Source organism: Rana temporaria, chromosome 8, assembly GCF_905171775.1.
Source record: "Rana temporaria chromosome 8, aRanTem1.1, whole genome shotgun sequence".
NCBI lineage: Eukaryota > Metazoa > Chordata > Amphibia > Anura > Ranidae > Rana > Rana temporaria.
In genome coordinates this window covers 69,418,383-69,437,005 of record NC_053496.1, presented here as the reverse complement: position 1 = coordinate 69,437,005, position 18,623 = coordinate 69,418,383, and the positions used below count along the sequence as shown (strand labels likewise).

The window sequence follows — 18,623 nt, the reverse complement described above, 5'->3', positions numbered from 1 at the left end:
AAAAAAAATTTTTTTTTTAAACCAAAAAAATAAATAAAAAATAAATAAATAAAGGATATCTCCTAAACCTGTACGGTTTAGTAGATATTCCCCTCACAATGCACCGCTGACTGCAGCGGCGCATGCGCAGCGGGGATCTTCGGCTAAAGGCCCGGCAGATACGCTACGCCGGCTCAAAAATACGCCGCCCAACGTGAATCCAGCAGTATAACTTTGGCGTAAACCAATCAATATACGTTTATTTTGCGATTTTTATTTTACCAAAAATATGTAGAAGCATACATATCGGCCTAAACTGATGAAGAAATTTGTTTTTCTAAATGTATTTCTTTTGATATGTATTATAGCAAAAAGTAAAAAATATTATTTTTTTTTTCAAAATTGACAGTCTTTTTTTGTTTATTGCGCAAAAAATAAAAAATGCACAGGTGATCAAATACCACCAAAAGAAAGCTCTGTTTGTGGGGAAATTTTTTTTTTTTGGGTACAGCGTCGCATAACCACACAATCGTCAAATTTATGTTAAATTGAGGCATTGTCGTATCGCAAAAAATGGCCTGGTCATTAAAGTGGAGTTCCGCTTTAAGCACTCCTCGCCCCCCTTACATGCCACATTTGGCATGTAATTTTGGGGGGGGGGGGGGAATGGGGGCTTCAGTAGGAGTGGGACTTCCTGTCCCACTTCCTACTTCCACCCAGGGACTGCCTAAGCGACTCCTCCTCTCGCCTTGGATGGCCCCTCCCTTTAGGCGATCTCCTGGGACACGTGACAGGTCTCAGGAGATCGCCTGTCCACTCATAGAGCGCAGCGCGACTCGCGCAGTGAGTGCCCGGCCGTGAAGCCAAAAGCTGTCCCGGCCGGGTGTCCACACTATGAATGGAAACGCCGGCGAGGGTGGAGAGGAGCGGAGCTCCGGGCAGCCGCGTCGCTGGACCATGGAGCAGGTAAGTGTCTGTTTATTAAAATTCAGCAGCTACACTTTTTGTAGCTGCTGACTTTTAATAAACAGTAAAAGGCTGGAACTCCGCTTTAAGGGGGGGAAATCTTCAGGGGCTGAAGTGGTTAAATAACGACATGCGTGCTCCAGTACAGTCCAGTGAAGGGAAAATGCAACGCGTTCTACTTGTTTTCCCTGGAACTCGAACACACTCCATGCATTGGACTCATGGACTGCATGTGGTATGTACTGGCCCTCATATTTAATCACATTGCTAATTGCATATTGTCCATGTTTGTAAGCAAAATATTGAAATTTGCACTTAAAACTATAATGTGTGGAAAAGCCAGTAAAGATTTGGCTGTGCCATTAAATATCCATCTGGGAGGGGTGGCAGCACTCCTTAGTGATCAGTGAGGCTGCCACCCTGTGCCCTCCATCCTCCGCTCTCCTATACGCCGGTGCTCATCTCACCTGTCACCCCGCACAGCCCGCCCTCCCTGCACTGCGCTGCCAGGGCACAGGGCCAGGAACTCCGCCCACAGCCAATCGGTGAGCTCGGAAGGGCGCAGAGGGGCGGGGCTTTCGCCGTTCCCTATTTTCCTCCTTCCAAGCCGGAGAATTGGGGAGTGGGGCGGGTGACGTAGTGAGAGTTCCCCGGGACCAACAACGAGGACACCTGGGGGAGGGAAGGGGGGCACGGTGACACGAGCAGGGGGAGGACTCTCCGGTGCTCGGTGGGGGGAGGGGGGCACCTCTACCAGGCTAGATCCCGGGCGGTGCCAGCTCTGCCAGCAAGATGGTGTCGTGGATCATTTCTAAGGCCGTGGTGTAAGTCATCCCACATTCTCCTTACTGGAGGGTGCCAGCATCCCGGGCATTGTATGTCTGTGGATGATGGAGGCCCTCCCTCACCTTATATACTTGTATATAGGTAATGATCACTGACTATGTTTTCCTTGCATAGCTCTATATATTCCTCTATATACCTCTATATACCTCTATATATATTTCTATATATCTCTATATATACTTCTATATACCTCTATATACTTCTATATATTCCTCTATATACCTCTATATATATTTCTATATATACTTCTATATACCTCTATATACTTCTATATACCTCTATATATATTTCTATATACCTCTATATATACTTCTATATACCTCTATATACTTCTATATATTCCTCTATATACGTCTTCTATATATACTTCTATATACTTCTTTATACCTCTATATATACTTCTATATACCTCTATATATACTTCTATATATTCCTCTATATTCCTCTATATACCTCTATATATACCTCTATATATATTTCTATATACTTCTATATACCTCTATATATACCTCTATATATACTTCTATATATTCCTCTATATACTTCTATATACCTCTATATATATTTCTATATACTTCTATATACCTCTATATATACTTCTATATACCTCTATATACTTCTATATACCTCTATATACCTCTATATATACTTCTATATACCTCTATATACTTCTATATACTGCTATATATACTTCTATATACCTCTATATACTTCTTTATACCGCTATATATACTTCTATATACCTCTATATATACTTCTATATACCTCTATATACCTCTATATATACTTCTATATATTCCTCTATATACTTCTATATACCTCTATATATACTTCTATATACCTCTCTATATACATCTATATATACTTTTATATATACTTCTATATACTTCTATATACCTGTATATACTTTTTTTAACTTCTATATACCTATATATACTTCTATATATCTATATATACACCTCTATATATTCCTCTATATATACCTCTATATACTTCTATATACCTCTATATATACCTCTCTATACTTCTATATGCCTATATATATACTTCTATATATACCTCTCTCTCTGTGTTATCTCTGTGTAGTAACAATGTTGCAGATGTGTAACTTCTTGTATGATGATGAGTGAGGACAGTAGAGAGTTAATGATGATGGTATTTGTGGATGTTCCTCATTCCCCGTAAAGCACAGATTGTTCCCGATGATGGCATGGAGGTGGCATGTTATATAAAGCTTATTTTTATCACTTTTATGTGTCCCGTCATCGGAGGATGAGATTTGTGGGCTGGTTTTTATAGGTCGGGGCCTGCTGGGCGAGGAGCCACTTGTGCAACAAGTTTTCTACGGTGAGCATACACACAGCTAGTTTTCCCGGCCAAAAGCTGTCATGGCAGTTTTCCCAACGGGAAAACCGGTTGTGTATACGAGACATCACAGCGTTGAGAACAGCTGCCATAGACATTTGACTGGCGTGGATGGTGACCTGATGTCTATGGAAAATGCCACCAGCAGCTCATCTGGACAAATGGCAACTAGGCACGTTGGAAAACCTTGTTTGGTGTCTATTACTCTTCCCCCAGATAAGTTGGCAGTGGAGGTGTCTGCAGTGTGGATCTCCAACCCACATGTGGAGGCCTAACTGTGAATGGTCAACCAAGGCCATCATTTATTTTGCTCTATGGCCTATTAAAGAGTGGGCTGGACAGTACCAATGTCTATGTAATTAGCTGAATCATCACATAACATTCCATGTTCTACTGTGTTTTTAAATCAAACTTCTACCAGTCGCAAGCATTGTTACCAGGGACAGTAGAAGATTCCTCCAGTTTTATCAAAGCCTACACCAACTAGAAAGTTGATTCTTGACCATGTCCCATTCTATGCCTTCTTTATTGGCATGCCACTACAATGGGCGACCTCACTGACCAGAAGGCACTTGACACTGGAGGGGTTGAGGCAGCAACTGTAGGCTGAATAAAGGGAATCTAGCTGATTTTTCCATTCACACTTTAGCTGTTCATCTGTGGATGAGGGAATCTCTCCTGCTGGCTGTCCATTAACAACTGGCTCCAATAGTTTTCAGAATACCAGAAGAATTACTACATCTGATTAGATGCTGTGCGGCCCACCATCTGGCTTCTTGGCTTGGCTTAGTCAACTTTGTCATGCTAGGTGGTGCCAACAAGGGCACCCATGGCTCGCTTTTTTTGGCCAGTTCAACTGCTGTGTATGGCAGCTTTGAAGCGGAACTACACTGCATCTAAGCACCACAAATGAAAACTATTTAATTCATTTTTAATATTCAAAGCAAACTTCCCCATCCATCCATGTCTCCATGCTTATTTTGCTGAGAAATTACAGTGAAAAACAATCAATTAGCATTTCTGGCTATGGTCATCTTGAGAAAGGGTAGATGATTTGTGTAGCATATACTTCCTGGAATCCATCTGCCTTTAGCATGGGCAGAAGTGACGTTTTGACGTCGCTTCCGCCCTGCTATGCTATGGAGACGGGTGGGGGCCATCTTGCCCTCACTCGCATCCATGGCAAGCAGGACACAGGACCTGATCGCCTCCGCCGCTGCCGACGGCTCCGGTAAGCGGCGGAGGGCGCGAGAGAGCGTCAGGGGGGGCCCCTCTTCCGTCACCGATAACGATAATCTCGCGGTGAATTCGCCACGCAGACCACCATTATCGCTTATAGCCCCGTTGCCTGAAGAGGTGGATAACTTGGTTGTGGCAGCAGCTGCTGCCGTTACCGAGATATCCCTTTTTCAAAAAGAGGACGTATATCTGCGTGCAGCGGGGCTTAAAGCGGGGTTCCAACCACAATTAGCATTTTTTAAATGTATGTCCTTTCATCCTGCGTTTTTATAATATAAATCCGGTCACTTACTATTTTACAATCCGCCGCCGCTCAGCATAGTTGTTATAAAAACAGGCATTTCCAGATGAGTAAAAAAAATAGTTTTTTTCTTTTTTAGATCTAATGAGCACAATAATGAAAAAAACTATTTTGGTATGGAAACTCCACTTTAAGTGGTTAAAAAAAAAAAAAAAAAAATATGTTTTTAAAAATTTTGCATGTGATTGGGTATTTCTTGCAAAGTGAATTTTCACCACATTTACTAAGCTAAGGGAACAGAAAGTTAGTAACTCACTCCTATCCTTCAGACTAGTAGAGCTACTCTTAAAACGGATAAATTAAAAGTTCATCTTATGAATGATAGAGGCTTTTGGATGTTTGTTTATGTAACTCTAAGGACAGCTTGTAACTTTCTGTTGTATTTGCCTTAACGTTTATGTTTTATCTCAGTTGATATTGTATTGCTATCATCACACACCCATAACATGTATTTAGAGTTTCTATGTTTACTAATGCCTTGCAGAGTTCACACTGTTTAAAACTTTGTTGGTCCTTTATTTTACTTTTTTGGCCTCCTTTTTGTAAAGTGGTGTTCCTAAAATGTGTAAATCAGTTGTTTCAAATGTGATAGGTGTCATTTGTTGCTGGACACTTGCCTTGAAGTTGACAGCTGCTTAGAAGTAGTGATGATGTAGTACAGTAGATTAGTTTGCATGGTGTTAGTGGTTACAGGTTATTAATAGAGGAGGACTAGGGATGCATCTATGCTTGGCTTCTTTCATCTTCACTGATGAGCACATGTAGTGTCATGCATTTCATATATATTCAAGGCAATGGACATTTCTTCGGGATGCGTTCACTTACAATTCATGGACTTGAAGATTTGAAAGAGTCAATATTTGGATACGACAATTCAAAGGGAGCCTGTGCTTTGTTAATGGAAAACAAAGCAACATGTTCAATTACCAGCCAAGCTCCCAGAAGAGCATATTTTTCCTCTTTTCACTCTCTTGCCACTCTGTTTGGCCTTGGAGAAAAGAGACAAGTGGCTCCATTATGCCCTGAAGAAGGAGCACATGCTCCGCAAACGCGTTGCCGATACCGATACGTCCTTTGTTGCATCTGGGAAGTGACATTATCCCCATTCTGCAACTGCGTTCCGCCAGCCACCCGCAAAGCTCGACAGATGACAACGTCCCTTGTGGACCCCCCAGATTGCGTTGCCAAGGACACACAGTGCCATGAGCTACTACTGCACATGTCTGATTTTAAACTACACTTGTGAGCAGTTCTTATTTCATCTGTAATAAATTCTTTCTATACAGCTACACTTAGAAGGCACCTGTGCTTCCCCTTGTATTGGAGAAAAGAGAAAGATCTATTAGTCAGGTATGGATTTGGCCCCGTTCACACTTGTGAATAGGGCCGTTAGTGATTACATGCGGGAGATTCCTGGCAGTAAGCTGTGGGTGGCAGCTCCATTGAAAGCAATAGGAGGCTGACAGTTCCCACAGCTAATTGTGGCCGCTCACATATATAATCACTCATGATCATGATCACCAGGAACCTCTGCTGGGTCCCACATGTCGTTTCTAACTACCCCATTCACAAGTATGAATGGGGCCTTTGACTGGCTCCAGATCCTCTAATGTGGCAGTGCTGGTGCTTGGTGATTTTTTGGAAAAAGTAGAATTGCGGTTTTGGATATAGATCTGTAGACAGTAGAAATAGAAATTCACATGAGCCTAATGGCTTAGATTTGGCAGCTTTCAACAAATTGGGGAGCAACCCTAGAGGTAGGGATCACTCGACTTGAAAGCCCCAGGCGTAGTTGAGTCAGAGCAGCAAACAAATGTCTTAAGGGTTTTGCAGCTGCAGCCGCTGATCAGTGTATTCTGAAAGTGCCAGGTTCCACTCTAAGGCTGGGTTCACACTACGGTTTTCCCGTCCGTCAGCCGCATACGATTTCAGTATTGAAAACGTACGGGCCCGGACGGGAAAACGTATAGATAGAGAATGCATTGCAAATCGTATGCACTCAGATGCATCCGGGTGCGTACGATTTGCTGGCAAAACGTTTTTTAAACGTCCGCAAAACCGCGTTCAACCACGGTTTTGCGGTCGTTTTTAAAACAGTATGGCAACCGCATACGTTTTCCTTTAACATTAATGTCAATGGAAAACGTACATATGTGCGGTGCCATACGTTCCCGTCCGTTTCAGCCGCATACGTTTTTTCATATAAATCGTATGCGGCTGACGGACGGGAAAACCGTAGTGTGAACCCAGCCTAAGAATACAATGTCTCGGCGGAGGGGTTTTCTCCACCCACCTCGTTTGTGTGGAGGGAGGAATCTGTTCAACAGGCTGAAGAAAACAAATGAACCATCTATGGCCAGCTTAAATCAGGTGGTGATTTTGTGAGTGATGGTGGCGTCACCACCCCAACTCTCCACCTGGTCCAATCAGAGAATACTTTAAATTGATTGTAAAAATGCAAAGCACTCCCTGAATGGTGCCCACGCTGAGTGAGCAACTCCCATGTAGTTAGTTACTATGCAGCAGGGCAACCGCTTGGCATAGGATCGGGAAAGGAGCAAGGATCGCTGTAGTAGTGGCATTTACTATAGTGCTTCTCCATGTATCCTCCAGGTATGGAATATGTGTATGTACATTGGTCCAAGCTGGACTTATGTAACTATACAAAAAAAAACTGAAGTTCAGCTTTAAATTGATGCTCAATGTAGATCGGAGATGATGTATTACTGCTCACTGCTTAAAGAGCCCCTGACAATGTCTGAAGGAACCCTGGTTGAGATAGTCTGCTGTTTGCACATGACAGGTGTGAAGTTCTATGTGACCCTTTCTTTACCCCACATGGGGTCAGAATTAGTTGTCCTTGTGGACCATGAATAGTTCCCAGCTGTTCTCTTAGTGGTTGAGTCAGGTGTACACAGACGGTAGACCTGTCACAAATCTATTTCTAGCAACGTCATGAAACAAATTAAACCAATCAGTGATCTGCAGTTAAAGCGGGGGTTCACCCTAAAACATCTATATACCTTTACTTCCAGCATACTGCTGACATCAACAGTATGCTGGATTTTTTTTTTTCCCCGCTGTACTTACGTTTTTTTTCGTTCTTTTCACCCGGCTTCCGGGTTCTCGCTCCCCCGGGGAGTAGGCGTTCCTAAGACGAGGCCTAGATGATTGACGTGCGGGTAAAGCGCGTCACGCCTTCTGAAAATATCCGAGATGTGACTCGGCACTTTACGGCGCCTGCGCAGTCAGCTCTACACGGCAGGTGCCGTATAGCGCCGCAAAGAGCCGAGTCCCCATCGGATATTTTCGGAAGGCGATGACGCGCTTTACCCACACGTCAATCGTCTCCTGGGAGGATCAACACTCACTCCCAGGAGACATTACGCAGAGCTCCCCGTCGGGGGAAAAGGAGCGACACGCCCACTCCCCGCAAGGAAGAAGACCCGGAAGTGAGGCTGAAGACAGGTAAGTGTACAGATTAAAAAAAAAATTACACCGCTACAAGCCTTTATTAAGGCTGCAGATAGCATAGATAGAAAGTTAATTTTGAGGGTGAACCTTCGCTTTAATGTTCACAGGACACCGCAACTGTAAAGTCAGAAATAGAAAAAAGTTAATAATCCAGAAATTTGCTTCATCAAAAGTTCTCCTGATCTGCTCATTTGATCCCGTGCACAGACTTGGGTTAGTCTATCCGCCAGTTTTTTTTTTTTTTACATTAAAATCGCACCACAAAAGGTTGCCAGCCGAAAGAGTTGTATAGTATTGGAGTGTGAGGGTCTAGTTCACTCGCTCTGATTGTTGGGGAACAGTGGGGTTCATTTATTAAAGCTAGAGAGTGCAAAATCTGGTGCAGCTCTGTGAAAGAAACCAATCAGCTTCCAAGTTTTTTTTTTGATCAAAGCTCAATTAACCACTTCAATACCGGACATTTTCGAACCCCTCCCTGCCCAGGCCAATTTTCAGCTTTCAGCACTGTCACGCTTTGAATGACAATTGCGCGGTCGTGCAACGTGGCTCCCTAACAAAATTGACGTCCTTTTTTTCCCCACAAATAGAGCTTTTTTTTGGTGGTATTTGATCATCTCTGTGGGTTTTATTTTTGGTGCTATAAACCAAAAAAAGACTGACAATTTTGAAAAAATAAAAATATATATATAATTTTTTTTTGCTATAATAAATATCCAATTTACAAAAAAAAAAAACTTTTTTTCCCCCTCAGTTTTGGCCGATACGTATATTGATTGGTTTGCACAAAAGTTATAGCGCCTACAAAATAGGGGATAGAGTTATGACATTTTTATTATTTCTTTTTTACTAGTAATGACGGTTATCTGCGATTTTTGTCAGGACTGCGATATTGTGGTGGACAGATCGGACACTTTTGACACTATTTTGGGACCATTCACATTTATTCTGCCGAACAGTGTTATAAATATGCACCGATTACTGTATAAATGTGACTGTTAGGGAAGGGATTAACACTAGGGGGCGATAAAGGGGTTAAATGTGTTCCCTAGGGAGTGATTCTAACTTTAGGGGGAGGGGACTGACTGGGAAAGGTGACCGATCGATGTCCCTATGTACAAGGGACACACTATCAGTCTCCTTTCCCTGACAGGACGTGGATCTCTGCGTTTACACACAAAGATCCACGTCCCTGTCTCTGTAACTGCCGATCGCGGGTACATGGCGGACATCGCGGCCGCCAGGCACGCGCATCGGCACCCGCGGGACGCGCACCCCCTAGCGGTGGGGAGGCCCGAGGACGCCATATGACATCCACCCAGGATGGCAGAGCCACCTTGTGGACGTCATTTGACAGTTGGCGGCTTGTCATCTCATTCTCTGTCTCTGCTCCGCCCCCCGTCGCTATTCTTGAAAAAAAATAAGTCAAATTGTCACTGCCAGCCCGCCCCTCTATTAGAGGCTGGCATAGCACACTCTCAAAGTCGTTTTAAAAAACGAGCATTCTAAATTCAAATTTTGAGCTGTCTTCAGGCCGGTCACATGACTCGCGGCTGCTTTACAGTCACAAGACAGAGTTGCATGACAAGTCGTACAAGTGTGAATGGAGCCTTAGGCATAGTCGGCCTATATAGGTATTGACCACACTTCTTTTTCCCATTATTAGTAGAAATACAAACATCTCATATAAGCTTATGTACACATTGTCTAAATATACTAAGCTAAGTTAGGATCAGAAAAAAAATGAAAATGTTTTGTGTACAAGTTGTGGTCAGAGCAGGAATGAGGGTTCTAAACGTTTCAGATTTTACTATGGGAGAGATTTACTAAAACTGATGCACTCAGAATCGGGTGCAGCTGCACATGGTAGCCAATCAGCTTCTAACTTCAGGTTGTTCAATTTAGCTTTGACAATAAAAACTGGAAGCTGATTGGTTTCTATGCAGCCAGACTTTGCAGGCTCCAGACTTAGTAAATCCCCTCTGTGTTGCTATTTCACTGCATTCAAATATTAGTTGAGTTCCCTTGGTCTTTTTAAGGTTTGTATTGTTTTTAAGATTTTTTGGGAGAGTCTCATTCTTGGCTGTTTTTCCAATTATTTGTAGTCAATTGAAACTAGAGGTGATTGTAGCCTATCAATTGAAAGAGAGTTTCACCGAATTCTGATACTAGTATCGATATTGGTGCCGATACAAATCATTTGCCCGAGTACTAGTACTAGGGCAAATGCTCTGTTGCCTAATCTGATACCTGGACAGTCAGGGGTGACAGTGCGGCGCTGGGGAGGAGTTACAACCACGATCTTCCTGTATAGATTTTAATTAAGCAGCTGACAGACACTTCTTCTCGTCTCCCTCCCACGGCTTTCATCTGCTTAATTGAAATCTATACAGGGAGATCATGGTTGTAACTCCTCCCCAACGCTGCACAGATCACCCCTGACTATCCCCCATATCCTCCTTCAGTCTCCCTCGGTGCTCTTCTGGTCCCCCTCCATGCTCCTCGGTCCCCCTCCGTGATCCTCGCTCCCCCTCCATGCTCTGGTCCCCCTCCATGCTCTGGTCCCCCTCCATGCTCTGGTCCCCCTCCATGCTCCTCGGTCCCCCTCCGTGATCCTCGCTCCCCCTCCATGCTCTGGTCCCCCTCCATGCTCTGGTCCCCCTCCATGCTCTGGTCCCCCTCCATGCTCCGGTCCCCCTCCATGCTCCGGTCCCCCTCTATGCTCCGGTCCCCCTCTATGCTCCGGTCCCCCTCCATGCTCCGGTCCCCCTCTATGCTCCGGTCCCCCTCTATGCTCCGGTCCCCCTCTATGCTCCGGTCCCCCTCCATGCTCCGGTCCCCCTCCATGCTCCGGTCCCCCTCCATGCTCCGGTCCCCCTCCATGCTCCGGTCCCCCTCTATGCTCCGCTCCCCCTCTATGCTCCGGTCCCCCTCCATGCTCCGGTCCCCCTCCATGCCCCGGTCCCCCTCCATTCTCCGGTCCCCCTCCATTCTCCGGTCCCCCTCCATTCTCCGGTCCCCCTCCATTCTCCGGTCCCCCTCCATGCTCCGGTCCCCCTCCATGCTCCAGTCCCCCTTCATGGTCCGGACCCCCTCTATGCTCCTCGGTTTCCCTCCGTGCTGCTTGGTCCTCCTCTGTGCTCCTCGTTCCCCCTCCATGCTCTCTGGTCCTTCTCTGTTCTCTGGTCCCCCTCTGTGTTCCTTGGCCCCCCTCCGCGCTCTATCCTTGATCTGTCAGAATGGAGAGCAGAGGAAGGAGCTGGTAAATATGTCATTAACCAGCTCCTTCCTTTTCCAAATGCACAGAATCAGTGATCACTGTTCATTTATAACTGTCACTGAGCATCAAAAAACAGGTTTACACTGCTTCAGTTTATGAATGGGACGGGGCTCTTTAAACACAGTTTAAGAAAATAAATACATTTGTGGGTCACTTACATTCCTATTACAAGGAATGTAAATATCCCTTGTAATAGAAAAGCATGACAGGACCTCTTAAATATGATATATGGGGTCAAAAAGACCTCAGATCTCATATTTACCGTAAAATGCAATAAAGAAAAATGTCGTATGAAAAAAATAAAAGTCTCTTTAATGTGGTTGTAACCCCCCCCCCCCCCCCAGGAAGTTACACCTACAGGTAAGCCTAGATTAAAGGCAAGTAATGCATAATGAGCTAGTATGCTAGTCATACTAGCTCATTATGGCTTTGTCTTGCAGGTGTTTTTTATTTTTTTTCAGGGTTTACAAGCGCTTTAAGAGCAATGGGCGGAAGTGACGTTTTGACGTTGCTTCCACCCTGCAATGGTATAGAGATGGCTGGCCATCTTCCCATCAATAAGGGCCAGTTCACACTGGTGTGCTGTGTGAGATCGCATGTGATTTGCACTGCAGTGAAAATCACATGCGATGTCCGTGCGGTGTGATTTCAGCCATACAGATAGTATGGCTGAAATTGCACCGCATTCGGACTAAACTCGCACAGGACCCTTTTTTTGGTCCGCACCAGAATCGGTTCGCATTGGTGTTCACACCTATACGATCCGATTCATGTCCAAACTGACAGTTCGCAGTGTGATATGCAAACTGAAATGGGGGTGTCATTAAAGGGACACTAAAGGTACATGTTTTTTCACCTTAATGCATCCTATGCATTAAGGTGAAAAAACATCCGACAATACCAGCCCCCCTAGCCCCCCGTTTTACTTACCTGAGCCTGTTCACCTGCGGCGCTCGCCCCCGATGTCCTCTTCGCCGCTCAGCCTGGTCGTTGATTGGCTAGAGTGGATGGATTGAAAGCAGCGCAGCCATTGGCTCAAGCTGCTGTCAATCACATCCAATGACACGGCGCACTGGGGGGCGGGCCCGAGTGATACAGTTAGCGGCTATAGCTGCTGGCTGTATCACAGGAGCGCGCCCGCAAGAACTTACCACCATGCGAGCTAGCATAAAGGTGGAAAGTTCTTGCGGGCAGGACCAGAGACAGCCGCGAGGGACCCCAGAAGACGTGGATCGGGTCCACTTTGTGCAAAATGAGCTGCACAGTGGAGGTAAGTATGACAAAAAAAATATTCTCTTTACAACCCCTTTAACAATGTATTGACACTCCCCAGCAGTTCACATATGGCAGTGTGAACTGCCGTGCGAGTCGCGTGCGATGACGGCGGCTCCAGTAAGCGAATCCGCTGCTGAGACCACTTTTATCTGAAAGCGGACCGCCCGCTAAAGAAGACGATACCGGGGGTTATGGTAGTTAGCTGCTACGATAACAACGATATCCCTCTTCAAAGTGCAACGTATAACGATGGTGGGCGGTCCGTAAGTGGTTAAGGGTGTTTTCTTTTACCTCACAGATGAGGGAACAGTGCTTTCTTTATAAACAATCAATTTCAAATGTATTCTGAGTCAGGTAAAAAAAAAATATCACCTTGGGTTTGGCAGTGATGTTTATAACAGGGCTGGGTAGATGTGTCATCTGCTGTCATAAATTCTGAGACGTCCGCTCCTTAGTGACAGGCCTGTTATCCGCCATCTATAATAAATAAATCTTATGACCTGGGCTCATCTGTCTTGTTTTGCGGCTTGTATTAATGGCGCTCATTTTACAATACCTTGCTAGACAAGTTCTCGTTGTCACCTTTGTTTGCTTCAAACTTTTTCTGATCAGACACAGGTAGGTTATGTAATGTTTACTTCTGGCTTGGTATGTGGAATGTTGCAAGTACTAACCTGCTTCGTAATATATATTATTCACTGGGTTTATGTAGAGTTTATATGTCCTTTGAATTCTGTTCTGGAGATAGCTAAATAGCTCATTTATTGTAGCAATCATTTTTTTTAGTTTATCACATTGAGCACAATAAGGCTCCAAGCACACTGAAGCTGATAAAAGCTATAAAAAAACGCCAGTAGCTTTGCAGGGAGCCTTTCAAAGTTTTTTAGCGTTTTTGCAATAGCTTTAACCCCCCTGACGGTAAACCCGAGCGTGACTCGGGGTTGGTTTTCAATGCTAAGATCGGTATCCCCGAGTCACGCTCGGGGTGGACGTTCAGCGGCGTGGCTTACCTTTCGCTGGATCCACAGGCAAGTTACTCACCTTGTCCCTGGATCCAGCGATGCCACCCCGCTGTGTGAGCGAGCGGGACCTCCTCACTCGATTCACAGTCTCCCCGTGTGCCGCTGATCTCCGTTCCCTGCGAAGTTACGACGCACGGGGGCGGAGAACGGCGTCAAATTCAAAAAAGTAAACAAACACTTTACATACAGTATACTGTAATCTTATAGATTACAGTACTGTATGTAAAAAATACACACCCCCCTTGTCCCTAGTGGTCTGCCCAGTGCCCTGCATGTACTTTTATATAATAAAAAATGTTCTTTCTGCCTAAAAACTGTAGATTGTCCAAAAGTGTCCCTTTATGTCAAAAATGGTTTTAGATCAGCTAGAAAACAGCGATAATAAATTATAATCACTTGCAGAATTGTGCGATAGCGATTTGCGGGGAAATTCGTCATAAAAAAAAAAAAATAATGACAGCAACAATTCTGCAACTGAGCAAATTTCAGTGATTTTGAGTTGATTACATTATTGAATAATTTTTATTATAATTATATTATTATTTGTTATAATTATTTATAATTATTTATTATATTATAATTTATAATTTTGTTTTAAAAAAAAAAAATCATACCCGGGATGCCTACAAGACTCTTGCTTGGTCAGATTTAAGTGAGTTATTCCTAAGAATTACAGGCCTACAGTATAAAACGCTAATTTCCTTGCAAAATAATTGTACCGCTTTTGGTATGTAATTCCAGACAGAATCATACCGCCAGGGAGGTTAATCAGCGTTTTTCAGTGTAGCTTTTTTTATTTATTTATTTATTTTTTACTTTTTTTTTTTCAATGGATTAAAAACCGCAAAAAAACGATGGCACTTGCGTTTTTGAGCGTTTTTCTGCGTTTTTGAGCGTTTTTTCCTGCCAAAAACTGCACTTTGAACGCAAATTTCGGGCGTTCAGAAAAAAAACAATAAACTCCAAAGCTCATTAACATAGAGTTCACATAGGCCAACATAGAGTTCAGTTTATGGGCTTTAAAAAAAAAAGCCAAAACGCCAATAAACTGCAGTTTATCAGCTTCAGTGTGCATGGAGCCTAAAATAAACATTCACCGGTAAACTATTTGTTACATATTTTACCCCACCACTTGAACTGTAAATGCTGTTGGCTCCTGCTCTCTCGTGCTGCTTCCCTGAACTTCCAGTCTTCACAGGAAAAAGTTACCGGGGGGATAGTGCAGTCGTCAGACAGTCTGTTGGGAGAAGGGTGGGGGAGGAGCGTGGAATGCCATGCCATCTTTTGCTACAGTGCTGTATGTTTCTATTGATGCACACAGTGTAGGGAGACACAACTGTAGCCTCTGCATGCAAAGATGGCTCCATAGGACGCTGTAAGAGAAAGGAGCCACCTTGAAACAGGAAACATGGGGCAGCGGTTATAGCACCAATTTAAACTGGAACATAGGCAAGGATTAAAAGATAAAGAAGCTGCGTATTCAGCATGATCCCTTTCATACTGATGCATTTCTGTGCAGCTTAAGGTCACTTTCACACTGATGCAATTTTGATGCATTCCCATTGACTTACAATAAAAAGTGCTTTTTCATGCGCCTTTGAAAAACTGCACTAAAGATACAGCATGAAGGACTTTTCAAAGCGCAGCGCACCTGTGGTGTAAACAGTTATTTAGGATTTAATAGGTTGGGGTTAGGGTTAGGGGTTAGGGTTAGGCTTAGGGTTTCCCATTGAAGAATAAGGCTAGGACTCAGGAATTGGAACAGGGACCTCCCCAGAGGTCAAAGGTCAGAAGGCGGGTTCCTACACCAGTGTGGAAGGGGCCTAAGCCTGACCATACACAGTTTGAACTGTTAGTGGGCAGGCTAAACGTTGATCAGTCCATCAACTTGGGTACAACCAGCCTGCTGAATTCTCTTGCGATTATTGCTAGCTGCTACTTTAGTGATAATCATTGTCTTCTCCCAGAGGGGACGGCTTCCACTGCCCCCCCTCCCTCCTCACTGGGAGAAGACAATGGCCCAGCAGGAGGGATTCTCACATCTACACTGTCTGTGTTGATGGGCAAATCAAGCAAATTTCTTTCCTGCAACCTGTGGTTGCAGGAAAATAAATTTGCTCCTTTAATGGCCGGCCTTGGTTAATAAATCAGCTACTGAAAATACTTAAAGCGTAACTCCATTTTTATCGATCAAAAAACATACCCCTCTGGGTGATCTATGTACATTGCAAGGATTATAACAAACTTTGTTGCAGATTCCTACCTTTTGTTATTCTGAAGAAATCCATGTGTGTTCGTCTGTGCCTCTGTTCTGAGTGGGTCTAATGGGAGTGGTTTCATAATTATCTGTCAGGTGTGCAGCTGCAGAGCACTAATGAGGAACTTCTGGGAAAATTGGTGAGCCAATCACACAAGCAGGAAATTATGTTTCTGGGAAGTGGTCATATTGCAATGCATTCTCAGAAAATTACAGTGGCTCCAGATTGAAAAGGAAAAGTCATCTTTAATAGCATTCAATTACAATATGATTAGTGTTGCAATTATATGCGCTATATTATTTTTTCTTTATCTGCTATTTTTTTTCGCCACAAAAGTGGAGTTACCCTTTAACAACTGAGTGTTTATTATCACTTTAACCACTTCAGCCCCAGAAGAATTTACCCCCTTCCTGACCAGAGCACTTTTTGCGATTCGGCACTGCGTCGCTTTAATTGCACGGTCGTGCGACGTTGCACCCAAACAAAATTGACGTAATTTTTTCCCACAAATAGAGCTTTCTTTTGGTGGTATTTGATCACCTCTGCGGTTTTTATTTTTTGCACTATAAACAAAAGAAGAGAGACAATTTTGAAAAAAAAAAAACAATATTTTTTACTTTTTGCTATAATAAATATCCCCAAAAAATATATAACATTTATTTTTTTCCTCAGTCTAGGCCAATATGTATTCTTCTACATATTTTTGGTAAAGAAAATCGCAATAAGCGTATATTGATTGGTTTTCGCAAAAGTTATAGCGTCTACAAAATAGGGGATAGTTTTATGCCATTTTTATTATTATTATTTTTTTTTACTAGTAATGGCGGCAATCTTTTATTTATAAAGCGATCAGTGCTATAAAAATGCACTGATTACTATGTAAATGACACTGGCAGGGAAGGGGTTAACCACTAGGGGGCGAGGAAGGGGTTAAGTGTGTCCTAGGCAGTGATTCTAACTGTGAGGGGGCTGGACTACAAGTGACATGACAGTGATCACTGCTCCTGATCACAGGGAGCAGTAGATCACTGTCCTGCCGCTCTGTGACACGATTGCAGGCCGCCGGTAAACATCGAGCCGCACGGCTTCTTAAAGGGGACGTACAGGTACGTCCATTTGCCCACCGCTGCCATTCTGCCGACGTAGATCGTGCAGTGCAGTGGTGGGTAACTTGCTTTTATCTGGCCCTTGAGACACTATTTCTTCCACTGATACAAGGTACTATTCCTCCCACTGACACCAATGATAGGGCATAACATCTTCCTCTGATCCCAATGACAGGACAATATTCTTCCCAATGACATTCCTTCTACTGACACCAATAATGGAGAACTATTCCTCCCACCGGCACCAACAATGGGGCACTATTCCTTCTACTGACACCAACGATGGAGAACTATTCCTTCCACTGACACCATCATTAGGGGCATTATTCCACCCGCTAATACCAATTATGGGGCACTATTACTCCACCTACTGACCACATGGGTGCTATGTATTTTTATACTCCCACTGACCACAAGCCTCATGTATTATATACTCCCAATGGTCACAGCCTGGCCCCCCTAAAGTCTGATGGACAGTAAAATGGTCCTTTGTTTAGAAAGTTTTGGAGACCCCTGCTTTAATGTTTTGTTATAATTTTTAGCTTTTTTGGAAATGCAGTAGCTATTTGACTAGTGGTTCCAGGTCATTTTTCACCTTTCTTTTGGAATGAATTGAAATGTATAGCTCTCCTTCTATTTTTAACTTCACAGACTCAGCTGTGGAGGATAATGATACATCTCTTCTTATGTATGGAACGTGGCAGCTGTTAAATCCTGACTGATATGAGGATTGACATCACTCTCCATACAATTGCATCTTCCTTGCTTCTTCTTATACTGCACACAAATATTTCTGGCTTAAAGCGGTAGTTCACCCACAATCCCATGATGTTACCATCGAGACAGGCATTGTAGCGCGAGCTACAGTATGCCTGTCCCGATTTTTTTAACCCCGTACTCACCTTGTAGTCGTCCATCGTAGATTTCGGCTCCCGCGGGGAATGGGCGTGCCTATGGAGAGGGAGGATGATTGACGGCCGGCCCTGGCACGTCACTCTCCCCGAAGACAGCCGGAGTAGGTCTCGGCTCTTCACGGCGCCTGCGCACAGGCTATGCGCACGCGTCGTGAAGACCAAGCCTATTTCCGCTATTTCCGGAGAAGAGTGACGCGCCAGAGCCGGCCGTCAATCATCCTCCGTCTCCAGAGGCATGCCCATTCCCCGGTATCTTCGATGGACGACTACAAGGTGAGTACGGGGGTAAAAAATTCGGGACAGGCATACTGTAGCTCGCGCTACAATGCCTGATTTTAAGGTAAAATAAAAAAAATAATTTTTTTCCCGTCGATAGGGTGAACCCCCGCTTTAAAGAGACTGTCACTAACTGAAAAAAAGTTGCAGGTAAAAGTACAGAGAAAAAAAGAGAACTCAGCAGATAGAAATACTGAACCTGCTGACTTTTAATAAAAGGCCACTTACCTGTGCAGGGATCCACAACTGTCCTCACCTGGCTGTTAAATGTGTTAACCTAGGGAGTGATTCTAACTGTGGGGGGAGGGAAATGACTGGGGGAGGT

The 18,623-nt window shown here is 44.0% G+C and overlaps 1 protein-coding gene across 2 annotated transcripts in view; it reads left to right on the top strand.

The window, feature by feature from the left end:
* The first annotated feature begins 1,659 nt into the window (after positions 1-1,659).
* REEP3 (receptor accessory protein 3) overlaps positions 1,660-18,623 on the top strand; it is a 173,451-nt gene continuing 156,487 nt past the window's right edge. The window contains exon 1 of one of the 2 annotated variants that reach the window (XM_040361983.1): positions 1,660-1,769. In XM_040361983.1, the coding sequence (XP_040217917.1) occupies positions 1,738-1,769 (32 nt within the window). In that variant the 5' untranslated portion in view covers positions 1,660-1,737. Of the gene's footprint in view, positions 1,770-1,807; positions 1,873-18,623 lie in introns of those variants that run through there. The other variant, XM_040361982.1, reaches the window with a different exon arrangement.